Source organism: Myzus persicae, unplaced genomic scaffold, assembly GCF_001856785.1.
Source record: "Myzus persicae strain clone G006 unplaced genomic scaffold, MPER_G0061.0, whole genome shotgun sequence".
In the NCBI taxonomy this organism is placed as follows: Eukaryota; Metazoa; Arthropoda; class Insecta; order Hemiptera; family Aphididae; genus Myzus; species Myzus persicae.
This window is the reverse complement of record NW_019101471.1, coordinates 67,760-93,261: the sequence shown is the minus strand read 5'-3', so window position 1 is coordinate 93,261 and position 25,502 is coordinate 67,760. Positions and strand designations below refer to the sequence as shown.

The 25,502-nt window shown below is 24.4% G+C and overlaps 1 protein-coding gene and 1 pseudogene across 1 annotated transcript; both read left to right on the top strand.

Annotated features, from left to right (window-relative positions):
- Positions 1-1,784: 1,784 nt before the first annotated feature.
- LOC111029254 (longitudinals lacking protein, isoforms A/B/D/L-like) lies at positions 1,785-4,693 on the top strand. Its single transcript, XM_022308212.1, has 2 exons — positions 1,785-2,254; positions 3,383-4,693. Exons 1-2 carry the CDS (start codon positions 2,251-2,253, stop codon positions 3,610-3,612), a joined length of 234 nt encoding a protein of 77 aa, XP_022163904.1. The 5' UTR covers positions 1,785-2,250; the 3' UTR covers positions 3,613-4,693.
- Positions 4,694-16,325: 11,632 nt separating this feature from the next.
- LOC111029272 lies at positions 16,326-17,898 on the top strand (annotated as a pseudogene).
- Positions 17,899-25,502: the final 7,604 nt, after the last annotated feature.

The window sequence follows — 25,502 nt, the reverse complement described above, 5'->3', positions numbered from 1 at the left end:
CATAGTGAACAGTGGCTAAAAACTATACTATGTTATGGAGAACATGCATTTTTAAACAGAATTTTAGACTTAGTAATGAGTTTATTGATGGCCCTTTGATTATTCACATTCTACATTTTTATACTTTTTATTATATTTTAAACTTTTATTAGAAAATATAATTTTTTATTATTTCCGTTGATTCTTGTTCAATTTTAGTAACTAGTAAGTTACAGTTATGTATTCTCAATAATTTAGAGTACTCTACCCATGCGTTTGTTGTCTCTGTCTGATAAACATAGCATATTTTGGTTCACTAGTTTCAATAGTGTTCTGTTAGTTTAGGTAATAGAGCGAATTGACCTATTATCAAATTTTTAGGTAAGAATATTATCTGTGCTCAAGCATTGGTGACTTTTTTGATATTTTAATTTTCAACTCAGATCTGGGTATGTGAGTTATATAACAAATAAAAATGCTTATATCTTGCTTGAAAATTAGAATAATGAGTAAAAGCCAACACTTAAGCACAGATAATGTTTTTGCCTAAAAGTTTGATGATAAGTCAATTCACTCTAATATCAAAACTGACGGCATACTATTGAAACTTTTGAATGAGAAATTTGCTATGTCGTTCGTGTGTAAGACGGAGACAATAAATACAGAGGTGACGTCCTCTCTTTGTTATATTGAACTTTTTCTGTACAAAAAAAAGTATATGATCTTTCAGAAAAAATAAATGTATCTAAATTCTAATATTATTTTATAGTAAATAATAAAACTAAAAATTTTATTTTCATCATTTTTCACATTAAGAATATATTTTTTTCATTGATATTCCAAATCATCATATCTTTTATAATTGTACATTCGATACATTTGCGAGGGGCCCATTAGTAAATATAAAATTTGAACAACAACTTAATTATGGTAGATAAATTATTATTTCCTTTTAATCAATAATATTGAATTAATTTTATATAAAATAAGTATTTGTGCTTTATAATATTATTTAACTCGATTATTTTTATTATAATTTTAGCATGTGCACGTTTTTCTTGCTAAGTATTAATAAAAACATTATAATATTATATGTTTGTTAGTTAATTTAGTATAGGTATATTTATATTAAGTCTGGACTCATTAAATTTGTTTGCAGGTAAATATACGTGTCCAAACTATAACTGTGATCGAGAGTATGTTCATCGCCCTTCTTTATTAAAACATTTAAAATTTGAATGTGGCGTTAGCCCAAAGTTTCACTGTCAAATTTGCAACAAGTACTTCAAACAGCCGATCAGCTATAAAATGCACATGGGCAATAAACATAGCAAAATTAGTTTTAATTTATAAAGCTGAAAATGTATTAATGTAGATTAGCATACCCTTTGAATTTTTATGTTAATCATTTATCTCATCTGCCTCTAGTTCCTAATGTATACAATAAATGAACATATTTTAAAAATAATGTATATGATTGTAAAAATATATTATTATCAAATAAATGTTGAAATATTTTTTTTCTTACCAAAAATATAAATATATGTACAATTTTGTATATTATATAAAAATCTGCATGAAAAACACTCTATTTAATATTAATTAGGACTGATGTTTGCATTTTCTATTTAATTTTTAATCAGTTTCTATTATGTTTTCTAAAAACTCTTTTACATAATTTTTTTTACAGTGTAAACAGTTTTTATTAAAAGGAATATTTTCATTAACTTATAGATTTGATTTCTTGGTTATAATCTAAATAAAAATAGTTGAATGACTATTATTACCATGTATAGGTACTATTTAAAAAAATGTCTTGTTATAATTTTAGATTTAGATTAATAATGCTATTTTACATAATTTTTTGTTGGAAAAGTTGTATCTACTGGTGTGAACAAAATTAATCCAGGTACTGATTTTTTCAATTTATTAAATTTTATCGAAAGAACCTTAAAAAACTACAAAATAATACTAAAGTTTTCCATTTTAGTGTAATTCGAGTTTTGCTAAGAATTGGCATATATTATATATAATATATATATAATAATTTTTGGTTTATTGATTTCAGTATTTTAAGTATAAATATAGTAATACAAAATTGCCCCTATTATTTTTTCTTGTTAGTTAATCTTCTATATCTACAACATTCAATCAGCTGATAATTGGTGATGGCCATAAGTGTAACAGACATTATCGGCATGGTACTTATAGATCATATAAGCATATATTTTAACTGAAGTTTTTGTTTCAACAACCGTTTCAGATGGGAAAATGGGTAAGATTATTTTAACCACTACTACCAAACATATATATATATATATATATCATATAAGAGAGTCTCATTTTTTCTTTTGTATAAAACTACCAATATAAAATTATTATAGCTCGAAAGTTACAAGTAAATTAACAATAACAAAAAACCAGACGATGTATGTGACAAGAGCTAAAATAACAATAAAAATAAATACAATAAATAAGAGAGTCTCATTATCACTGCAATAAATTACATAATAAAAAATATTTAATAGTAGTCACTAGTCATATTATGCTCTTTTACCAAGGATTTAAAAGATAAATTATAATTTATAACTGTTGTATTATTTTCAAATCAAATGTTTAACTACTATTTTAGTATATTATACTACAAACCTTTAACATTTATTATTATTAACACAATTTATGACCCATGTAAGTATGGACAATGGACATACTTTCTTATACGCCTAAAAATTATAGTAGTCAACTGCTTATGGTTTGCACGCTTATAGTGATGACTTGAAGATTTTCATCTTTATCATACTAATACTGCTACTTTCTACAAGCTGATCTTGAAATGTATATCATTGAATGTCACCTAGGTAGCACCAAATTAGTAGAACAGTATATCTGATAATTTGTTCCTGATCTTGATTTAACACTAATGAAAACTGTGCCCTCAAATTTTCAGCAATGAACTTAAATTTTTCTTAAGATATTTTTTAGGTGACGAGATTCAACTATCAATTTATATGATAATATAACTAAATGATTGTGTTTAGTGTTTGTAATTATTAATATCTACTAGGAGTATTGTCATTGTTACCGTAAGTAATTTGAAAAGGTACTATGGTACATTTTTACAATTCATGAAAGAACAATAAGAGTAAAAACCCCCTATTTAACAGCGTTACTGTATAAACTAATTTTGTATGATAACATTTTTACAATTATCATAAATTAATTTCTTGTAGGTACTTTGCTTTTAGTAAGTAGAGCATCGCCAATAACTCTTGACTTAAATCTTAAATTTTTTTTAATACATTATATTATGATAAACAAGTGTATGGATATGTATTTGTATGCACAATAAATACTATACATAAACATACACATATACATATACATATACATATATACATTTTAGGTGACAATAGAATGGTTCGACAAACTGACAGTTACTACCATTGTCCTAACGGGTGTGGACGTAAGTATAAGTATAGCCAAGGGTTGTATACTCACCGCAAATATGAGTGTGGAGTAATTCCGATGTTCCAGTGCACTACTTGTAGAAAATCTTTTAAACAACCAATTAGTTACAAGCTTCACATGAAAAACATGCATAATATATTGTTATCTCTGAATATTCCTGAATGATGTATGTGTTTCATTAAGTTAAGTAAAATGTATACATTATGAACTTTATAATTTTATTTAACTTGAAATAAATTTTAATCTATACACAACCATAGGTATAATTTATAATGATAAAAAGTGATGGTATGTGACTTCCTGACTTCCATGATAATTATAATTTGTGGAGAAAACCAATCAATTAATAACAATAATTGTATGAACATACAAAAACATAAAATCTGTACACTAATTGCCCAAGTGAATTATTGTGATTTTGAAAAAATACTTTTATATAACATTGTTTGAATTATTTAATTATAGTTTTGTGAAAAACCTAATTTCATTTTAACATTTTTTATGTTCATGATATCATATGGTTTTATATTTTTGGAAATGAAAACCTGTATGACGTTAAATACTTAATGTTTCATATTCTGAAGTAAAATAATAGTTTTAAAAATGTTGATATATTATATTTTACAAAAATCATGTTCTTAATTAGAATATTAAGTTTAGCTAAGTGCTGTGACTACAAATATGTGTATTCCTTCCACTTCACTCCTCTTATCTAAACTTTAAATTTTGATAGATAAAAAAACTATACATTTAATACCTGTACATTAACATTTTTACAAAAGTATTTGCATGTACTGAATATAAAATTAAAGATTCCATTTAACATACTAAAAAACCAAAATCAAATGATTAGGTATGTAAAAAAATATCTAAATTATTGCAATTTTTCCTATACAGTGTTCAAGCCACTTACAAAAATTAAAAAAAGAAAATTGATTGCGAAAATCATTATTATAAGATAATGAATTATTTTATTATGTAAAAAAATTGTTTTGCTGTTATATATACATTTATTATTGTAATGAAGAAACTGTTTACTAAATTTGTTTGTATTAATTATACTCTATGTTTAAGTGAACAAATAACTATCAGAAGTTTTGGTCAAATTATTTTATTATATCAGGTGTGTTACGTATTTTTAAAATTGGTGTCAGCTAACCGGCTTGTCAGCTTAAGAAGTTCACTAATAAATAATGAATCTGTTGCTAAATTCACTGTGTATTTATTTGTCTAAAACTTATTTTTCTAACAGGACGAACGAGTGCTCTTTTTTCAGAAGACAATAAAGATGACATATTTTGCCCAAATAAATGTGGCCGGAAGTATAAACATAGAGGTAGTGTCGCAAGGCATTTGAAGTTTGAATGCGGTGTAAAACCAAAATTTCAATGCACGATTTGTAGCAAATATTTTAAGCAACGCATTAACTTTAAAATACACATGATACGCATACATAGCTATATTATGTAGTTTATATTAGCTATAGCTATGTTCTTAATCAATAGTTAACTTTGGAGTAATAGATTTATTGCTTATTTCCAGGCCAGATAGAAGTTATTTAACTAAAAATTTAGATTACATATTTATATAAAAAAATAATTGGGTGAAAGTATTTCTATAATGGTTTGAAAATATAATTAAAATAAAATAGGTAACCAAAATATTTTCATTTATAATTGTATTTAATAGTTTGTTAAATATAATATTCTAATATGAAATTGCAAAAATTAGGTTATATTGTTTGGAGTCTTCAGTTTATTGAAATATAGAAGCTGTTATTTTATTTTTTGTTTTACATGTGATTTTTTTTTTACACCAAACGTCTATTTATTTTATTTATGTATTAATATTAAACATAAGTTAAAAATGTATTTAGTATTGCTCAATAAATAAACAATGGTTAGTCTGATAAAAATAAAATAAATGTTACAGAGTCAGTTTGAAATATAAAAATTCATACTTTGAATGTCAAAAATGGTTATATTTTAAAATAATTGTTATGGTGATACTTTTGGTCCGCTGATGGTTGGTGATTTTCAAATTATTTTTAGAATAATTACCTATGTAAAACGCTAAAATGCTAGTAGAAGTTTTTGCCTGTATCCTTCCAACGAGGCAAAAAGAATAGTTATAAATTCTTATTGTTGTTGAGTTTATCTGTTATATTCTATGTGCCATATCACTATATCAGTAATATATTAGAATGTTATACTGTGTGAATGATATAAATGAATATATTTGGTTATATTTCTCAAATTGTTTATTGTATATTCCTTTTAATTGAATAATATCTTATTTTTTTCAATGAAAATATTTGTTTAACTACTATTTACCAATAGGTTTTACATATTCCATAGGAATTATGATTAATTATTGTCTAACTTGAAAATTCCATTTAAATGTAGCCTTGCTTAACTTTCTTTTTATTATTGCAATTCAATGGTATAATTGAAGTCTATTACATGTATGTGTAAATAACCCATATATCATCAATGGTACTTTAGATTAAATTGTTTATTTATAATTGAATATTAATATTACAAGTTAAATTATTTATTTGTAGTTGAAAGCCTGTTATTAGTGGGTATCTCAACATTGATTTCAATTGTATGAATAAGTCATTATAGGTATTATTCTTATGCAATAAAATTAAGTAAGTTGGTGATTTAATTAATTATCAAGCATACATTTCAGCTAGATATCCTGCTTTTATTACTGATATTTGTCATTGGCGTGAGAGATTTAATAAAATTAATATATTTTGATAAATATGCGAATATACACATTTTTAATGTTTATAGCACTTTATTACATTTTATTATTATTGAACTGTCCTGATGTATGATATCTTATATATTATGATATAATTTAATATTTGGTTACCCCGATTACATTTTAACAAAATTGGAAAATATATTGTTTTATTAATGATGACATTGTGTGTGTGGAGCTAGAAGGTTAGAGAAATAATTATAATACAAATGTGTGCTTGATACAAAGTTAGAGTTTTGTACTTTTGTTATTTATTTACTTTAGCACCGGCTGATAGTAGATTTTTAGTAGTAATAATATTATCATTAATTTTAACATAACGACAATTCACAACATTTATATAAAAAAAAACACCATGATCAGTTCTATGTTAATTGAACATTATCATTTTAAATTTTAAGTTAATCATAAAAACAATTGATAGTTAAAGATTTTTATCTTTTATTAAATGCAGTAGGACATGAAAATGTACGAGTAACTTCTATATAACTTTTCTATAAAAACAAAATTCTTTAAAAATGTAAAATATTAGGTGTGTGGGTGCTTGGTGGTAAATGCATGAATTTCATAAAATATTTAAATTGCTTAGTATATAATATTATTGAAATAAATGTGTTAATATATTTATCATTATTGTTTTGCCCCTGAAAATTCAGGAATTTATAACTGGTCATGCTTATTACTTCACTAGAGTATTAATATTAAATTATTAAATTGTTAATTATTGTTTGAATTCAAATTAACTAAAACTGTATAAAAAATTTGTTTTAGATCAGAAATCAATTTTCTTTTGCCCTAAAGGATGCGGAAGAAGATATAAACAAAAATGCACATTAAACCGGCATCTAAAATTTGAATGTGGTATTCAGCCAATGTTTAAGTGTAACATGTGCGGAAAATGTTTTCGACATACATTTACTCTAAAATTTCATTTAGCAGATGTACATATGATTATTTAGTTAAAGTGAATTAATACATAAATATTTTATTAACGTAAGTTTGTTATACATATCAATCAATATACATATATATTTATGTATTAGTATAATAACTTATGTAATATGTATATATACAATACACTCATATATTATTTGATATTTTGAGAGTATTATTTTTATTCAACAATTCATAATATGTTTGATTATAAAGCATTCTTTTTTAAAAAATAATAATAAAAAAATATTAAAACAGGGCTTGATTAATAAAAGGTGATGGTAGTATAAAATATAAGCCATAACCATAACCATTAATCAACATAGTTTTGACATTCCATTATTTCAAATTTTCTATGATTTTTGTTTCTACTCAAAACACATGAATAATTTTAAAGAAAAATTTAAAGTTTAAATAAAAGCTTTTCATTGTTTTTAATAGGAACATTTTATGAATGTGTTAAAGAAAAACATTTTGAATAAATACAGTAAGTTTATTTTTATTACAGTGTAATGTATGCATAAATGGTGTGCATTGGCACCTATCTATATTTTATGCTATGGGGAAAAATGCTGGTGTTAGACCCACCTACTTAAAAAAAAATGTTTAGCTTCTCTCGAATAGTACCTTACTTATTTCCAATTATATGTGGATAAAGTACTTCATGACAAAATATTTTTTTTTTACATTATTACTACCAATATCAATATTACACTTACCAATATTTTTAAATTATGATCTTTAAAATTTGGATATTAAATACCACTAATGACTAAACACTTATTATCACCGACCTATCCACCTGATCCACTCATAAATAGTTTTGGGGAATTTTTCCTAGTTTATACCCATGTTCGGCGCCACTGTTGGTGTGTATAATTTATAATATAAATTTGTATTGCATAACTTTAAATAAAATGCGTAACATTGTTTAGTTAATTCAAACACTGATGTTCTTAACACTAAAATGATTATGGATACTTATAGTATAAACACTCCAAAAACGGTATTAATTTGTATAACTATAATTATAGTTTTGTAACTATACAAAATATGTGTTAGAAAATATTATGTTATAGTTTTTAGTATTAGTAAGTCTTAATTTTATAGTTTTTAATAGTAATTAAAATGGATATTAAGTTGTGTTTGCAATATGAGTCTACATAATACACACATACATACATTACATGATTCTAATTTATAAAATAAACATAATTTAAATGGGCATGTATCTATGAGATACTTACCGTAAAATCTTCTATGATAAAAGAATTGTTTATTATTACTGCATAATTTTTGTAATCTGATATTTTATAAATTAAAAAAAGAAAATGTTTTATTTTTAGTTGTAGTTAGTTATTTATTTTGTGTATGTAAAAGTGCTTTCCTAATACATGCATGTTGATCCAATAATAAACTAATATGTTAAACAAATTATAGATAAATATTATCAATAATAATATGACATCTTTTTTTACAGTATAAAATGTATATAATTAATTTGAATATCAATAAATTATAATATTACTGCACATCTTAAACAATGATTAGGTATTAATGTACAATATAGTCTGAAATTGGTTCTTGAGTTTTTTTTATTACATTTTAAAATGTTAAAATATTTAAATCTGGTTATGGATAAAACCGTACTAAAACATTTTATGCTTTAAATTATTTTCAAATTTTCAATAATTATTTTTTAATTTGTAATTTCTATTATTTTATTCTTGTATTTTCTCTTATGGTATATTTTATACAAACATTATGTTAATATTTATTAATTTTTTTAGCTGAATGGTATAATTGCAATGAACAACCACCAACTCCTAAACATTTGCAACTCGGTCCTTTTTGTTTTGTTTGTGTACGATGCTACAGAAAGTACAAATATGTGAGGAATTTAAAAAAGCATCAAAGATACCAGTGTGGTGTACCACCACAGTTCCAGTGCAAAATTTGTAGCAACTTTTTCACACAAAAGTCAAGTTTAAGAGGTCATATGCGAACAGTACATCGTATTTCGTGTTGATGATGATTATTGCTTGTTAGTTCCTTTATTTTTGTCATTATATATGATATTTGAAAATTGTTTGTCCAAACTAGTGATTCCCAAGCTATGTATCACAGTTCCACAAAGCTCTTTTCAGGAGTAACATAGTTCATAAGAAATTATTTAGAATTTATTAAAATAATTTTTTGATTTATAATCAAATCTTATGAAAATGAGTCAGGATTTTGGTGTACACTGCAATTAAAACTAAATACCTCAATCAAACTCCACGCAGAACCTGATTAAAAATCCAGTTGTCAAAAATAAAACCTGACATTGCTTAACTTTGCAAACATCTTATTAGTTATAATGTTACACAATCTAGGACAAATCAACTTGGCCGTGTAGACGCAAAGTCATTTAGAGCCGTTTGGGCTCGGGTACATTTGGACGCGATTTTAAAATTATAATTATTTTATTATAATTAGTCTATAAGTATATATTTTACTCGAATATTTGCTTAAATTAAAAATGTTGCTAAAAAAATTATTAATTCAAAATGTAATAGTTATTGTACAAAAATATTTTGGCTATGGCTCTCAAAAATGTCGAAAGTTCACTTTTTTCATAATTTGTAACCATTTTTAAAATTCTTTTAATAACATCAATATATTTTTTAATTTTTTTAGGAGAACTATTCCCTGCTTTCAATTGACTATAATAAAAGTCTGTACCTGCCTTTTAAAGACACTTTATAAAAGACTACAAAGTTGGATATTGGATAATTAACGCCCATCTCCATGTTTAGTCTTCTGTTGGCTGCTTCGGCATATTCGTTGGTTCTATTTTTCCTATTCAAAACTCTATTATATATACTCCTAATATTGGGTGGTAATTAATGTAATCGAAGACAATTTTGATAACATTGGATGGTCCATAATATCAAGATAAAATTATAATGTATATTATTATATTATTATTGTCATAGGTATATGTAAACGTAAAATAATTGAATGATTATATTTTTTCTTCTTGTCCAAATGTGCTCGCGCCTAAATGGCTATGTTTATAATGATTTTTCTCTTTTTAATATTTTTTAGCATAAAAATGTTTTAATTTTAGATTGGCTGTTTGTTAGAATGCTAATATTGTAGTATTATTTTCAATACAATTATAAAAATTGATTATTAATGAAAAGTATTGTTCATTTTAGAATCTGAGTGCAGTAATGAATGTTTTATATTCACAATGACTTTTTTCTGTCCGTCATCAACATTTGGTGACTAAAAATGCTTCAATTTTCGACATCAGCATCTTTTCTGATAGAAAAATTAATTTAGCTGGCGCACTTGGTCAAAAGTAAAAATTCACAATAGTTTTGGAAAGCTTTGCTAGTAGCAAAATAAAAAATAGGAATTTTTATGGAAAATTGATTTTATTTTGTTTGTTGTAACTCAAGAATTAATAACTGTAGACTTTTGAAATTTCTCAAAATGTTTATATTATCATTTTCTATGTATGGTAACATTTTCAAACTATTTTGACTCTTTTCGAGCTATTTATAGTCTTAAAAAATGTTTCAATTTTTATTAATTTTTTTTAAATTTTTAAATTTTGATAAGTATGCTAGGGTGACACAACATGTCCATTTAAAATCTGTTTTCTTATGCAATCATTTATCATTGACTATAAATATAACACATCTACTACAATGCCGTGCTCAACAACTACTGTATAGCAGAGCGGTACCCACTTGTCCAACTTTTTTATTTATGTTTCTCATGGTATTCGAAGCAGGGTCTGTTGCTGAATTTGGTTCAAAAAGAACACCCCTGGAAAAGAGTTTGGGAATCACTGGTCTAAAAGCACTAAATATATTAGTTGTATCTTATTTATATATAATAAATATTATCTATTCATTTATCTACGGTTTTATAATTTATTTTGTGCCAATATAGGAAACATTATTTAGTAACAGTACTTAACTTAATTACTTGATAACTATAAAATCTTTATAAATTATACATAGTACACCTTATTACTCAACTCAAGTTTGAAATTATAATTTTAGTTGTAAAGTTTTTTAGTTATCAAGGTATCAATGGATATTTGAAGTATATAATAGACGGTTTTGAGAGGAATGTTATAACTATGATTGTTAATGCCTTAAATATTTTCTGGTTGATACCTTATTTCTATAAAATAGGTATTTTTATTCAAAAGAACAAATAAATATTAATACTTCATTAAAGTACTGTGATTTTATTACCTTACATAAACCATTTAATTTTAATTTTGTCTAATAGTCATATTACAAGCTTATTTATTTATACCATATTATGTGTTATCTGAAGTAATTTGTGTGATTGCATATTTGACTATTTTATACATTTTTGAGAGAAGACTATGTTTCTAATAATAATTTTGAATATCAAAACAGTGAATCCAATTAAAATATGGCATTTTTGTTTTAATGAAACTATTATGTAACTTTGTTGATAATGAATCCTATTCTTAGACTAGAATTTTTAAATAATATATAATATATTTATATCTTAATGCGTTTTGTAAAGTTGTAATAGTAATATATAATTTATTGTTGAATATTTTATATTTATAGTAACATATCATACTGTTATAACCTAAGTGCTTATTGTTTTTTAGTAACCCAATGAGCTTTAACTTTATTTAAATTTTATTTTACTTAGTTTTATTATAATGTGAAAGACTTGTTTTTAAAAACTTATTGTGATATTTAATACACAGTTCTAGGTAGAATAAGACAATGTCGTAAACCAAACAATCGATGTGAATTCATTTGCAGTTGTGGTTGAATATACAAGTACCGCAGAAACTTGACCCGGCATAAGAAATATGAATGTGGTGTAAGCCCACAATTCCAATGTGAAGTTTGCTATAAGCAATTTAAATATAAAAACGAGCTCAAAGCTCATATGGGATTTGTACATAAATTTGTAACTGAAATGGGACCTTAATCAAACTTATATAATTATAAAAATAATTTGTATGGCACTTACGTCATATTACATTTAAAATATCTTTAGATGAATTAAGTAATTATTGTATTATTTTATAATGAAGATTTTTTTTTCATATATTTCTGTGAGTCATTTTTTGGGCATTAGAATCTCCTTACCTCCCTCTCCTCTTCGATGGGTATTTAAACTAATTCATAGTGTTTTAGTTTCAAACAAAGATTATTTTATTTTAAATTAATGTTCAAAAGTTTGGAAGTTTGAATGGTTTGAAGAAAATATCATTAACTTAAATACTAAATTTGAGTCCATAAATATTGTACCTTCACTCATTCCTGAATTAAAGATAGTCTTATCAATCAATTACAAATTGAGCTAGTCAGTATTTTCTGTGAGTGTTATAAAAAGTTTAGGGAAGTTTATAAAAATTTAAGAAAGCATTGCTCTGAACTGATTTTTGAATTATATACTTATATGATTCAATATTGTTTTCAAATTTCAAATCATAACACTCAACCATTTTGTGCTGAGGTTAATAAAGAAACTTCATGATTCTACCAGATGTTTTTATTAGTATTATTTAATGTTTTGATATAAATATTGTCTATTTCTTCTTCAATTTCTATGATACATTGACTATACAGTTTTAAGATCAAGTTTTTCATATGTTTATATTATAATATATCATATAATTAATTTTACTTTGTATCTATTTGTATTTAAAAAAGTTTCTTTTAAATTGTTATTAATTTTAAATGTAATCTTTTAATAACCTGTTTTTATCTTAATTTTTATCTAAATATTGAATAATATTTTTTTAAATTGGAATTTGTTAACAGATTTTTTTATTATTTTAATAACTTATATTATTCAAAAAGTATAAGAGTAATGTGTGTTTCTTAAAGTCAGTAGAATGTAATAAATAATGTATTCTTATTGTTAGTACATGTATAAAATTCAGTGAAAGTAATGCACAATTTTTAAATTTTAAATTATAGTATTAATTTTACAGTTACATGTTAAATGGTTAAGATATGATATGTACATACTAAAAGTTTTTCAGAAACAGCCTTTGATATTTTTATGCTCCATATCCTTTTTAATTTCTTTAGTGTACTCTACATTTCAACATAAATAACAATTTTAATAGCTGTAAATTAACTGGGCAAATAATTCAGTCCATTGAATTGACCATATTTATGCTATTGATGTAAAAATAACAAAAATTTTTTCTTTAAGTATTTATTATTAGTATCATTTTTAGTATTATGCCATATATTTTTAATTTTTGATTTTATTAAATATATTGTATTTACATTTTTTTTTAGGAAACTTCAAGAGATTAACATGTGATCGCTGTAATCGAAAATATAAATATCAATCCTCTTTGTCCAGACATATTAAATATGAGTGTGGCGTAAGTCCACAGTTCCAATGTCAATTTTGTTATAGACAATTTAAATATAAAAACGAAGTTAAAACTCATTTAATACTTGTGCATAAATTTGTGATGCCCAGAAAAGATCTTTGATAAAATGCATTTTATTATTATATTATTATTCTTTTTTAATAAAATAAAATTTTTATTTTTAGCTCTGACGACAATATTGATTTTATTTATCTGACTTGGTCTCTCTAACTCTCTCTAGTACTCAAGTAGTGCTTTAACAATCATTAATATATAGGTATTAAAGCTTTCCTAATCAATATAGTTTGATCAAAATGGGAGAAATACATAGACCTAACCCAATTAAAAGGCAACATTTATTTTATATTATGTTTTGAATACTTACGAATATAATATTATAAGACATTAAATTATTGATGTGCTTCTGATTTCTTAATACAATATTTTTAATTGATAATAATATAAAATGTATTTTATACTATAATACATTATTTTAATTTATAGAAAATGTCAAGAAATTTTCATGTAATCTCTGTAATCGAAAATATAAACATCAAGGCACATTGTCAAGGCATATTAAATATGAGTGTGGTACAACATTTAAATTCACTTGTTCAATTTGTTCAAAACAATGTCGACGCAGAGATGTACTAAAATTACATACAGCTAATGTCCACGGAATTATTATTTAGATTTTGATGAAGAAAACTGATATTTAAATTGAATACTATATTTTGTAATTAATTGTTTGTCTACACATTTTTATTTTTATTTAATGAGCAAATTAAAATTGTTATCCAACTTATGCTTGCATGTGTAGATACATTTAAGGATTAAATTATGTATTTAGTTTTTAATTATATGAGTTATGCTTATTGTTAAAATATATTTAATTTTTAATTATACACAGATTTATTTGATTAATTCAATACTTTTGTATTTTTTGTGTTGTTGTTTTTAGCTTCTTTCTTAATAAACACCGAAGGTAAAATTTCTAAATCATATATATGCCCTAAGTGTGGCAAGAAGTATAAACATCAACCTAGTCTGTGCAATCACAGAAGGTACGAATGTGGGGTCTTACCACAATTCAGATGTAAAATGTGCAACCGCTTGTTCAGCAGAAGTCACAGACTCCGTACACATATTATGATATCACATAACAAAGCTTACTATCATGCCTCAAATTAAATTTAACCATCCAGAGTTTAAATCAGTTTGTTTTATATATTTTTTAATAAATTAAAATAAAGTTTAGTTTGTATGTTGTGTGCTATTTATATGAGATGTGTTAAACATAGTTTATTAATTATTAGTATTAATTCCTTCATTGATTTATGTGTATTAATAATGTGTAAGTTAGGTATAATGAAAAATGAAAACATAATGATTCTTTCAGTTTAATTAATATGTGTTATATTGATTTATATAAGTGAAAAACAATAAAAGGTATTCGCGAGGTAATATTATTTCATTGTATTTTTTATTTTTAGTTTTGATCATTAATACTTTATTTCAGGCTTCACTTGTATTATTAATAGTTAAGGATGAAAAATGAAAATGACCAAATTAATAAACTATCAAGCTAATATGATTTTTTTTACTTGGTAATACAATTAAAATAATTTTATTCATAAAATCTTATATGCAATAATGCATCATCGCCGACCTAAGTATAAAAAACAAATATACCTCTGGTTAGGTTAAAATCAATGCTATTTTTTGTAGGTTATAATTTTTTAGTCAAACATTTTGAGGACAAAAATATTGAAATTAATCAGTTGTTTTGTTTGTTAACAAAATATGGTAGATAATGAAATAATCACTGAAGTAACAATGTATGCTGTTTGTGTAACATTGTTGTATCACTTTTATAACAGATTTTTGTCTTGTAAAAATGAAAATACGGTCCAGTATATTATTTAATACAGGTCTTGGCACGTCAACTTATTCCAGAGTTTGGTTATAATTAATAAATATACTTATTTTGTTTCTATATTTATTTTACACCTGCCATTTCCCTCTTTTTGCAACCATCAATACTTAATATTTATTTTTCTTTCTCAAAATAAATAAAGGAATAAACAATTTTTGTATTTGAATATTTTGAAATAAATCTAAACATATAAACAACTTTTTAGATAAGATTTTTTTGTATTTTAAAAGATTGTTACAACATTATAAGCTTTATTTTATGTTGAATAACTTATAATTTATGTAGCTTTACTTTTTGATTGTTAATTATTAGAAGTTTTATCGTTACATTCATGTCTGCTTGTCTTTGTAACACTATTTTTTTTTTTGTTTCATTCACAAATTAAGATTTACAGGATACAGAATGAAACCTTATCAGTTGATGACAAAAGTTTTTCAAATTTAACTCATAGCTATGGGTAATTAACGGTGGATGGATCTTATGCTATTCATGAATTCAAATGGGTATATATATACATATATCAACATGATTGACTAATAGAAAACTGTGAGAGTGCTAGTAGTCTAATTTTAAATTGAGAACATTCCAACTTCAAATTAACATTGATAGCGAGTTGTTGTTCTGTATCCAGTATATCTTAATTTTGGGATTCATTACATACTTTAGTTAATAGTGGTTAGCATATAGAACGAGTTATTCCAATAAATAAATAACTACTTATTTTCTGTTTATAGGAACTATTTGTGATTGCTATTCTTGTCCTCAATGTGGTAAAGTTTACAAATATCAAAGTAGTCTGAACTTGCACTTAAAATTTAGGTGTGGTGTTGAACCAAAATTTAAATGTCAAGATTGTATGAAAAGATTTGCTTTAAAACATCACTGGAGAAGACATATGATTTCTGTGCATAATGTTTTGTTATAAAAATGTCATGTTTTTTTTGTTACTATTTACAAGACCAAAGTAACTACATTAGTAAAATAGTTTATACACCTAACAAAACATCATAATTATTTTTGCATCAATTATTGTATGTAATATTTTATTTTATTGAAAGAAGTATTTGCAAAAAGTAAGGAGTAAAATTAAATCATAAACAATTGTTATCAAATCAGTGACCATAGACTCCAAACTTCATTGAAACCATTATTAGACTAAATGTCAAAACTTAAATCAGAACCAATATTTTAAAGGTAAAAGCTTTTCAGTTTTTACAGTTTCATTTTAGTTCAAATTTATTATTAATCTAATGATATATGGATCAGTGAACACTATAACTATCTAGGGTTACAACCGTTTGCATATTTTTTAATTCGGTATGCATATCATAAAACTACTAGACTCTTAATTGTTTTGACTTAAGGTTTTTAATTCATGTATTATGTACATGCTCAACTCAAATTTATAATTATTTGTAATGATCACCACTACTTTCAATATGATATATGAATTGGTCAACTTTTTAAGTAATTTTGATTTTTCAACTCGTTTTAAATGAGAGAACTATATAAAATTGGGTTTATGGTTTGTAGAAATATTTGAATGAAATTATTAAAATTAAAGCGTATTTGTCTAAATATAATTAAAACACAAACATTTTTAACAATACATCTAATATAATTGTTTCTTAATAATAAATTTAATTTTTAGCAAATTGAGTCTTGTTGCTAAGTTATTATGGTATGTTTTTGTGTTGTATAGCTCCTTAACTTTTGGCGAGGAATGGTATATTTTGCTCTAGATATTTATATTATGTGTAATAACCATGTTAATGCTTTCAACTTCTATTTAAAATAATTAATATTTAACAGATCATCCTATTTTGTTTATGAGTGTTAAATAAATGATTCATGGAATTGATTAAACATATTATAGATTATGTTAACATATTTTATCTACCCAAAATGTATGTTGTATTACTACCTAATACACAATACTATTTTTATTTATCTATACTAATAATATTAGACTTCATTTGTTATGTTTTAATTTTTGTTGCTCCAAAATATCTGTACTTTTGAATTTATATCAAAATTGTTTATGTATATTGGCTTAATTTATTTTATATATTATATGGTATAATAATTATAAAGAACATTACTTTTTTTTTAATAAAACAAAAAAATATAAATTTCAGATTATATGTTTAATGGGCATGACTATATATGTAAAACATGTGGCAAGATGTATATGCATAGAGGAAGTCTTCAAAGACATTCAAAATTTGAATGTGGGATAACTCCAAAGTTTGGCTGTGGCTTTTGTGGACGGAGATTCTCTCAAAGATCTAACTTAAGCAGGCACATGGTCGATATCCATAGGAATTCTTTTGAAGAATTAATCAATAAGCGTTCGGTATTTTGCATTATTTTCTATAAACATTATCTCATAATATTGCATTTATAACACTTATGAATGTTAGTATTTGTTATGTATCTACAGGAGTCCAGAGATGAAGGCGATTTAATATTACAAGCCAGTAACCAAAACGCCATGTAAAATACATAAAAATCCCAGTTGTTAAACTAAATTTAGTTGTTATTGTTTTATTTTATTTATCGTCTTATAATTTCCTAAAGATTATTTTTCCATTAAATTAGAAATTACTAAATTTAAGAATAGTGATTTTGTTAATAGGTTAAATTGGATTTATTGTTAAAATTATAACTGTAGTTAAATAATACATTGAATTTGATATTTAGGTACCTATTATGCTAGTAACATATAATTAAAGAAAAAAAAGTAAAATATTCATTATATGTTAAAGATAACACGCTGCTTCTGATTTACAATAATTTATTATTTTATCTTGAAAAAATGAATTTTGAAAAATTGAAAAGATTGAATATTGAATGCAATTAAATGTACAATAAATATTATTTACTGTTATCACTGTGAAGTGAAGATATGCCTTCATAAGCCTATTACAACAGTTCTTTGTACTAATTATACAGTGTTTGTCATCATACATGACCTGCTTATACTAATTTTGTAAAAATAAATTACCGATTCTATATCTTAAATACAAAAACATTCATCACACTTAATAATTTTATTAGGTGCTGCAGAGATATTGCATGAAATACGTTTTTTAATTTTAGAGGGAATGTTGTTAAGTATAATACCATTGTAAATAATTTAAGTAGATTGATACATTATTCTATTTTCTGTTCTAACAATATTTAAATAATTTATATTTTTGCTTAATATGATGTGCATTTTACAAACATATCTTAAAATATTTCTTTTTATTTTACTTGTGTGCACGTATGTAAATCATACATTTTAAAGATAACTATACTTTCAATTTATTTTTTGTTTTTTAGTTTTTGTATTTGGCAACGAGTGTCCCAGATGCTTTAAAACTTATAAGCATAAAAGAAATCTACGCCAACATCTAAATTATGAATGTGGGGTCGATCCTAAATTTTCATGTGATATTTGTCATAAAAAATTTGTCCACAAACAACATAAAAATAGACATATAATAACAGTACATAAAATGTTACCAAATGTTTAATATTGTTGTTTATTTATATATTTTTCTCATTTTAAAATGTTACTAATTTTATTTTACTTAAATGTGTAAAACAATAATTATAAAATTTCAATAGTCATAAAGTTGATTATTTTTGTTAATAAATGTTATGATGTATTGGACATTAATGAATTTCATGCATAATTTTATCTTCTAGCTGATAAATCAATGTTTTATTCATCATATGATTTCTCATATTTTAATGTAATATTAAACCTAAGTATCAATAATTTTCTATTATGTCTTTTGTAATTACACCAAATTTGTATTTAATTAACTCAGTTGCTAAAATGAAAGAAGTATTTTTATTTGAAGAGCAATGACAGGTTTCTTAAAAATTGTCCCTGTGATATTTATTTTAACATTTACATAAACTGTTGTAATACCTCAGCTATAACTTATAAGATGTATTAATCTAAAAAGGTGTCCTTTTATTGACATGTTGTGATCCATTTGAAAATAAATTTAGCCATTTTTATCATAATAGTTTATACAAGTGACTACTTTATAAAGTAAATAATATGTTTTCTTACATTTTTCTTTATTTTATCTAATTCAATATCTACCTAAATATAATAAATTTAAGTTAGAATTATATTATTTTCAATATAGTTTAGTTTTCAGTCCCATATTTTTTTAAAATCATAATGATCGCTAACTGCTGTGATGGACCTTATGGGTTATAGCAAATCCATGTAGAATAAAAAAATAAAAAATAAGATAAGATATAAATATTATACAATTAAATATTAATGTTTATAAACATAATATAATTTATTGTATTTAAATTCAAATTTTTTTTTTATATACAACAAGCTTATATATAATATATAATATTGTTTTTTGTCTAATTTAAAAATTAACATACTAGTTTGAAATAAGATTCCAAAAATAAGAATGTAATTCATACATTGATATTGTTAGTTTAAAAATTATAATTTTTTTATCTATAGTATATATTATTGCTAACTGAATTACTCAGCTTCTCCCGTGTACATTATTGAAATACATTGTAACTAAATTTTTAATTAACTTTTTTCTTTTTAATTAATTAATTAATTTATTTTTTTAAATTTATTTCTATGTTTTTTGTTTTAGATTTTCTTATAAAACTAATTTAAAAATCTCTTTACAGAGATTTTTACTTACATATTAACATAAAAAAGATTTGCCAGGTTCTGTGTTGTGATATTATATTAAAATAATTTTCTTGAATAGAAAAATAAAGTAGGCATAATAATCCATACATAATACTTTTGTATTAGGTAAGGGCAATCCTGTTATAGGATTGACTTGTGGTATGTGAAAGTGATACCCCTCTTGCCTTTTGCTAAAAATTAGTGAATATTGTAACTTGACGTAAAATTATATCACGGGAAGCAAATTGCTCGCCAGTGGCTACGGGTGCAACTTTGTTGATTAATGGTGCATTCAGTGGGTTTTTAATGAAGTGGTGCACATTCAAAAAAAATATAACCACTATAATATACTTATATATAGAACCTTAAAAAAAAAAAACACCAAAATATATACTGTTTTAATGGGCAACTTCTGCTTCGAGATAATATACACTGTTGAGCCGGCGTTATATTTATTTTCCTTAACTCACGCTTCGATTGTGGCGCTGAATTTTTATATTTTGAAATATAATCTTAATAACATTACTGGTATTTAGTTTATTATTATGAATTATGTTTTCAATTTTTCTTGAGTTTGGGTAGGTAGTGCACATATAGACGAGTCGCTGCTGGGTGTATTATACCGTCTTATGCCCCCCCTCCACTTGGCATACAGTCAAGGTGAATAACTAACTTGTAACCTCTTAAGAAATCTCTCAGCAATCTAACGCTGTTTTGAAAGTGTTAATGAGGCTTTTATGATCGTACAACATTCTCTGCATTTTTAGAACGGTATCTCTTTCAACACCTTGAATATTTTGAGTAATGTGTTCAAGTTTGGTATTTTAATCTCATATGAATTAAATCATTTTTCAAAATTTACTGTCATCTTCAACATAGCTGAAGTTCCTTACTTAGGAGCTTCAAGAATGATTTTTATTGTAAATTAGAAACAAATAATTGTAATGTTCAAAATATTTTGGTTATTGCCCCTAAGTAATTCTAGAGCAATCTATAAACATTTGAAATTTGAAAATAATTTTTGTTTTTTTGTATGAAAAGTTAAATATATAGTACAGAGTTATTTATAATTTGTTTTTATATAAGCTATCAAAGTGTTTTCCTATGGCTCTCTATGCTTTCTGCCCAAGCATGACTAATTATAACCATATTATTGTTTTTGCTTTATTTTTAGACCAGATAGTATTTTGTAGTACACACTTGGGATGCTTACTATACACATTATAGTATACATTTTTTTTTTGTTAATACTGAAAATAAAAATTTTAAATCTAATATGAATTTTTTTTTTGAAAATTCAATTCAATCAATTTGTAAAAATTCATTTAGAAAAATATTGATTCTAAAAACATTTATTTAATTCATGAAGTTAATTTTTTAATGTTTTTGGAAATTTTATTATTTTTGTGAAGTAAATTGATCCTATCATAAAAACACTTCAATCTGAAAAAGTTTAAACTTCTTAAGAATATTTTATGAGCATAAAATAAGCACTTGTTTCCTTTTATAAAAAAATCATTTGATGAACATTTTTCTAAAAACTAGGTTTATGAATTGGCTATTTTTAAATTTTCAATGAAAATAAAAAATGTTATTTTATACATGTAATGCACTAAAACAATAAATTACGTAGAAAAAATTTTTTAAAAAAATTAATAAGAACAAAAGTTATTGCATTTTTCTCGTTCCTGTTACACGCAACAGGATCATGATAAATAAGACATCAATGCCATTATAAATTCATTTGGTATGGAAATATTAATGTTGCAATGTTTATTGTGTTTTTATTTCTTAGCGATCAGTGAATTATTTTCAGTATACAATTTTTATATCAATAATTAAAATGAAAATCCCGATTATAGAACATTTCAAATTACTGTACGGCTAGAGAAACCAAAATGTATTTTATGAAACGTGTTGTGTTAATATATTTACTATGTGATACATCACACATCCTAAGGTAACTTGATATGACATAATATTTTGACGGTTTTTAATTTTATTCCATAACATTGAGAATAACACATTGAAAATAATAATTTTCCTCTACCTTCTTGCTTGGGCTTTACAACATGATTACAATATTGTCATTTACAATATAAAGACAATTCAATATATTAAAAAAATATAAAGTACATTATTTTAACACTGTATTATTGTGTTACAGATCGATTTTATTGTCCAAATGGTTTTTGTAATCGTAGTTACAAAAATAAAAGAAGCTTACGCAGACATATCAAAGATGAATGTGGCGTTGACCCAAAGTTTAAGTGTAAATATTGTAATAAATTTATGTTCAGGAAGACTACGTTACAAAAGCATCTTGTTAACTGTTCTGCTAAATATTGTGTTCTTAAAACTTTAATCGCATATAAATAATTAAATTTGGTGTGTCATACTTTTTTAAGATCATTTTTGATGGCGATAAAATATTAGGTAATAATTTTGATTAAGAACTGATGTTGGTTGTAAATGTTTGTATTATTTAACCACTTTTAAATAATTAAATTTATATACATGTCACCATGTAAAATAAAACTAGCTTACCACGTTTCCAAAGCAATTTATAGACCCATTTTTAATTTTTTCTTGCCTTGTGATTGGTATATGATATTACGTTAAAGTAGAATACCTAGCACAAATATACTGAATCAAAAAACATTGGGTCATTGAATAGTTTGATGATTGATTTACTTATTATATTAGTTGGTTTAATGAATTTGGATTTTTACCCATATTATTTCTGGCAATCTCAATATTTTGTAACTCAGACACTTATAATATGGTTTATAATTATCATTTAAAGACTAAAGTTGAATGATATGACAGATTGAAATATAATTTGCTTGTGTTAACAACTGAGATTGGCACTGAATTGTTTAAAGTTAACCTATCCTATGAATTAGCTGCTGCGTGCTGGTGTACCTCAGGATAAGTGAATTTTGTTTTGTGGGAATATATCTTGGTATTTTATTGAGAGTGTATATGCTCTATAGTATTATGAATAGAGATTACAATCTCGGCCTTATTTTGCGATCCCGGGATTAAGGGATATTTAGCTATTAATCCTGAGATCCCGGGATTATCCCGAAATTTAGTAAAAAAATATTTAAAAGAATTATGCACAATTTTGTTTTATTTAATTATTTTATACATTATAGTTTTTATTATTATTATACATTAGAATTAAATGTCATTACTTATTTTGAAAATATGAACACAGGAGTAATAAAGCATCTAACGTTCCATCTCCTAGTCTGCTTCTCAGCTTATTTCCAATATAGGCTGCTGCTGAAAATGTACGTTCTGACTCGGTACTAGTAGGAGGAATAGACATTAAATACTTAAATGCTAGCTCTAAATGATGTCCGCGACTTCCTCCATTTTCAAATAGATTCTTTTCTTTTTTGATTATTCAAATCAGTTTCTTTTTGTGTTTGAGGATCAATTATTCTTTTACTTTTTCCTATTTCAAGCTCCAACTTTTCTTGTAATGTCAATTGACTTATGTTATGTATTATGTTATAACTTATAACATAATATAATCTTATATTATCTTATAAACACGTTAATCGGCATTAATAACTGGAGAATTAAACTATATAGTCGCTGTTACATAGTCCCGATAATCCCGGGAATATTTATACTAGGCCCGGTATTTTTGGTACCTAAAAGTAGTCGGGATCCTGGGCGCGCCTCACTAAGCCACATTTCTGTATTTTATAATATTATCATTTGCCGAGTCCAACTTTAGGAAAACCTAGCACCCATTATTTTAAACTTGAATTAATTAAATCATGTAGATCACAAAAAAAAAAAAATAAAAATAAAATGTATTATTTTATTTCATGTACCATATACAGGCTGCAAAGTATAAATAGTGCAGCAGTGAAAAGGTTAATATTATAATCAGTGTATTATTGAATATTTACATAATAATTTTTATTGCTCAATTAAAAATTGTACAACAATTTTCATAAAATAATATCTGATGTTACTACTAACTATAAATTTAATATATATGTATATATATAGAGTTTATATTTTATGGCCGTTTGTTTAAAAATAATTTGATGATTTTTTATTTTGAATTAATATAGTTTTATCACCTTATATAAACGTTATTATGAATTCTGAACCATGTTATTTACAAGAAGTGTATTATTGATTAATAAATATATACACTTTGGTAGTATTATGTACTTTCTTTAGTAAAAATTAGTAGGTTAATAATTAATTATATCATGCATATTTTTTCAACCTTGCTATATTATGTAATATATAGTGTATAGAATTCAAAAAAAAAAAAATGTTTTATAAGTGATTTTAAATATTATTTTTAGGGCCATCAAGATATTTTTGTCCAAATGCTGACTGTGGAAAGAATTACAAATACAAGCCTACATTAACTTATCATATCATTCATGAGTGTGGAGTGCCACCAAAATATCATTGTCGTTTATGTCTTAAATCATTTCCCCGTTATTATACATATAAAAAACACATGGTGTTGATACATAAACAAGTTGAAATGAGTAAAAATAATATTTTGTGAAATTTGAGAAAAAAGTTCAATATAATTTTTTTTTTAGTTTGTATAATGTTTAATTTGTTTACTTTATAGTTTATACAACTTTTTTGTTATAAAATTCATATTTATAATATATATATTATGTTCCTACTCAATAGTGCAATTTAAGAGTCAATATTGCAAGTATATTTTTTTGTTGATTAAAGTTAGCTATTTCAGCTTTTTAAATACAATTTATTTGTATAGGACATTTAATTATAAAAGGGAAAATATAGGAAAGCTGAATTTTACAAACATGACCAGTAAAATGTCCTGAAGAATATGTTAAAAGACATACACAAATCTGGCACCACACTTTTAGCATATTTAGTTGAGATATCTCTAATAAGTAAAAATATCAAGTTATAAGCACCTAAGTTAAGTCTTAATATTCAATGTTTGTTAGTCCTGTACTGCTGTGACTGGGTATTTTGTTTACCATAATAAACAGGGGTGAGAAGTTGTGGTTAAATAGGGGAGAGGAGTAAATGTCATCTTCATAAAAATAAGTATTTCTACAAAATGTCTCTCTGCATTAGTATCAGACACTCAAACCAAAACAATTCCCAAATTTTCTATTGGTTTTGAAACTAAAATCTAATTTTTGCATTTCAAAATAAAAAATCATTTTATTTAGACAATATATTTATTACTTAAATAAAAATATGTTGTATGAGGAATTAGAGCCCACATTTACATCACTTAAACTAAAAAAAAAATATATATTTTCAACAATCCAGTTTAATTTTCCTGTATTATGCTTTATGCTAAT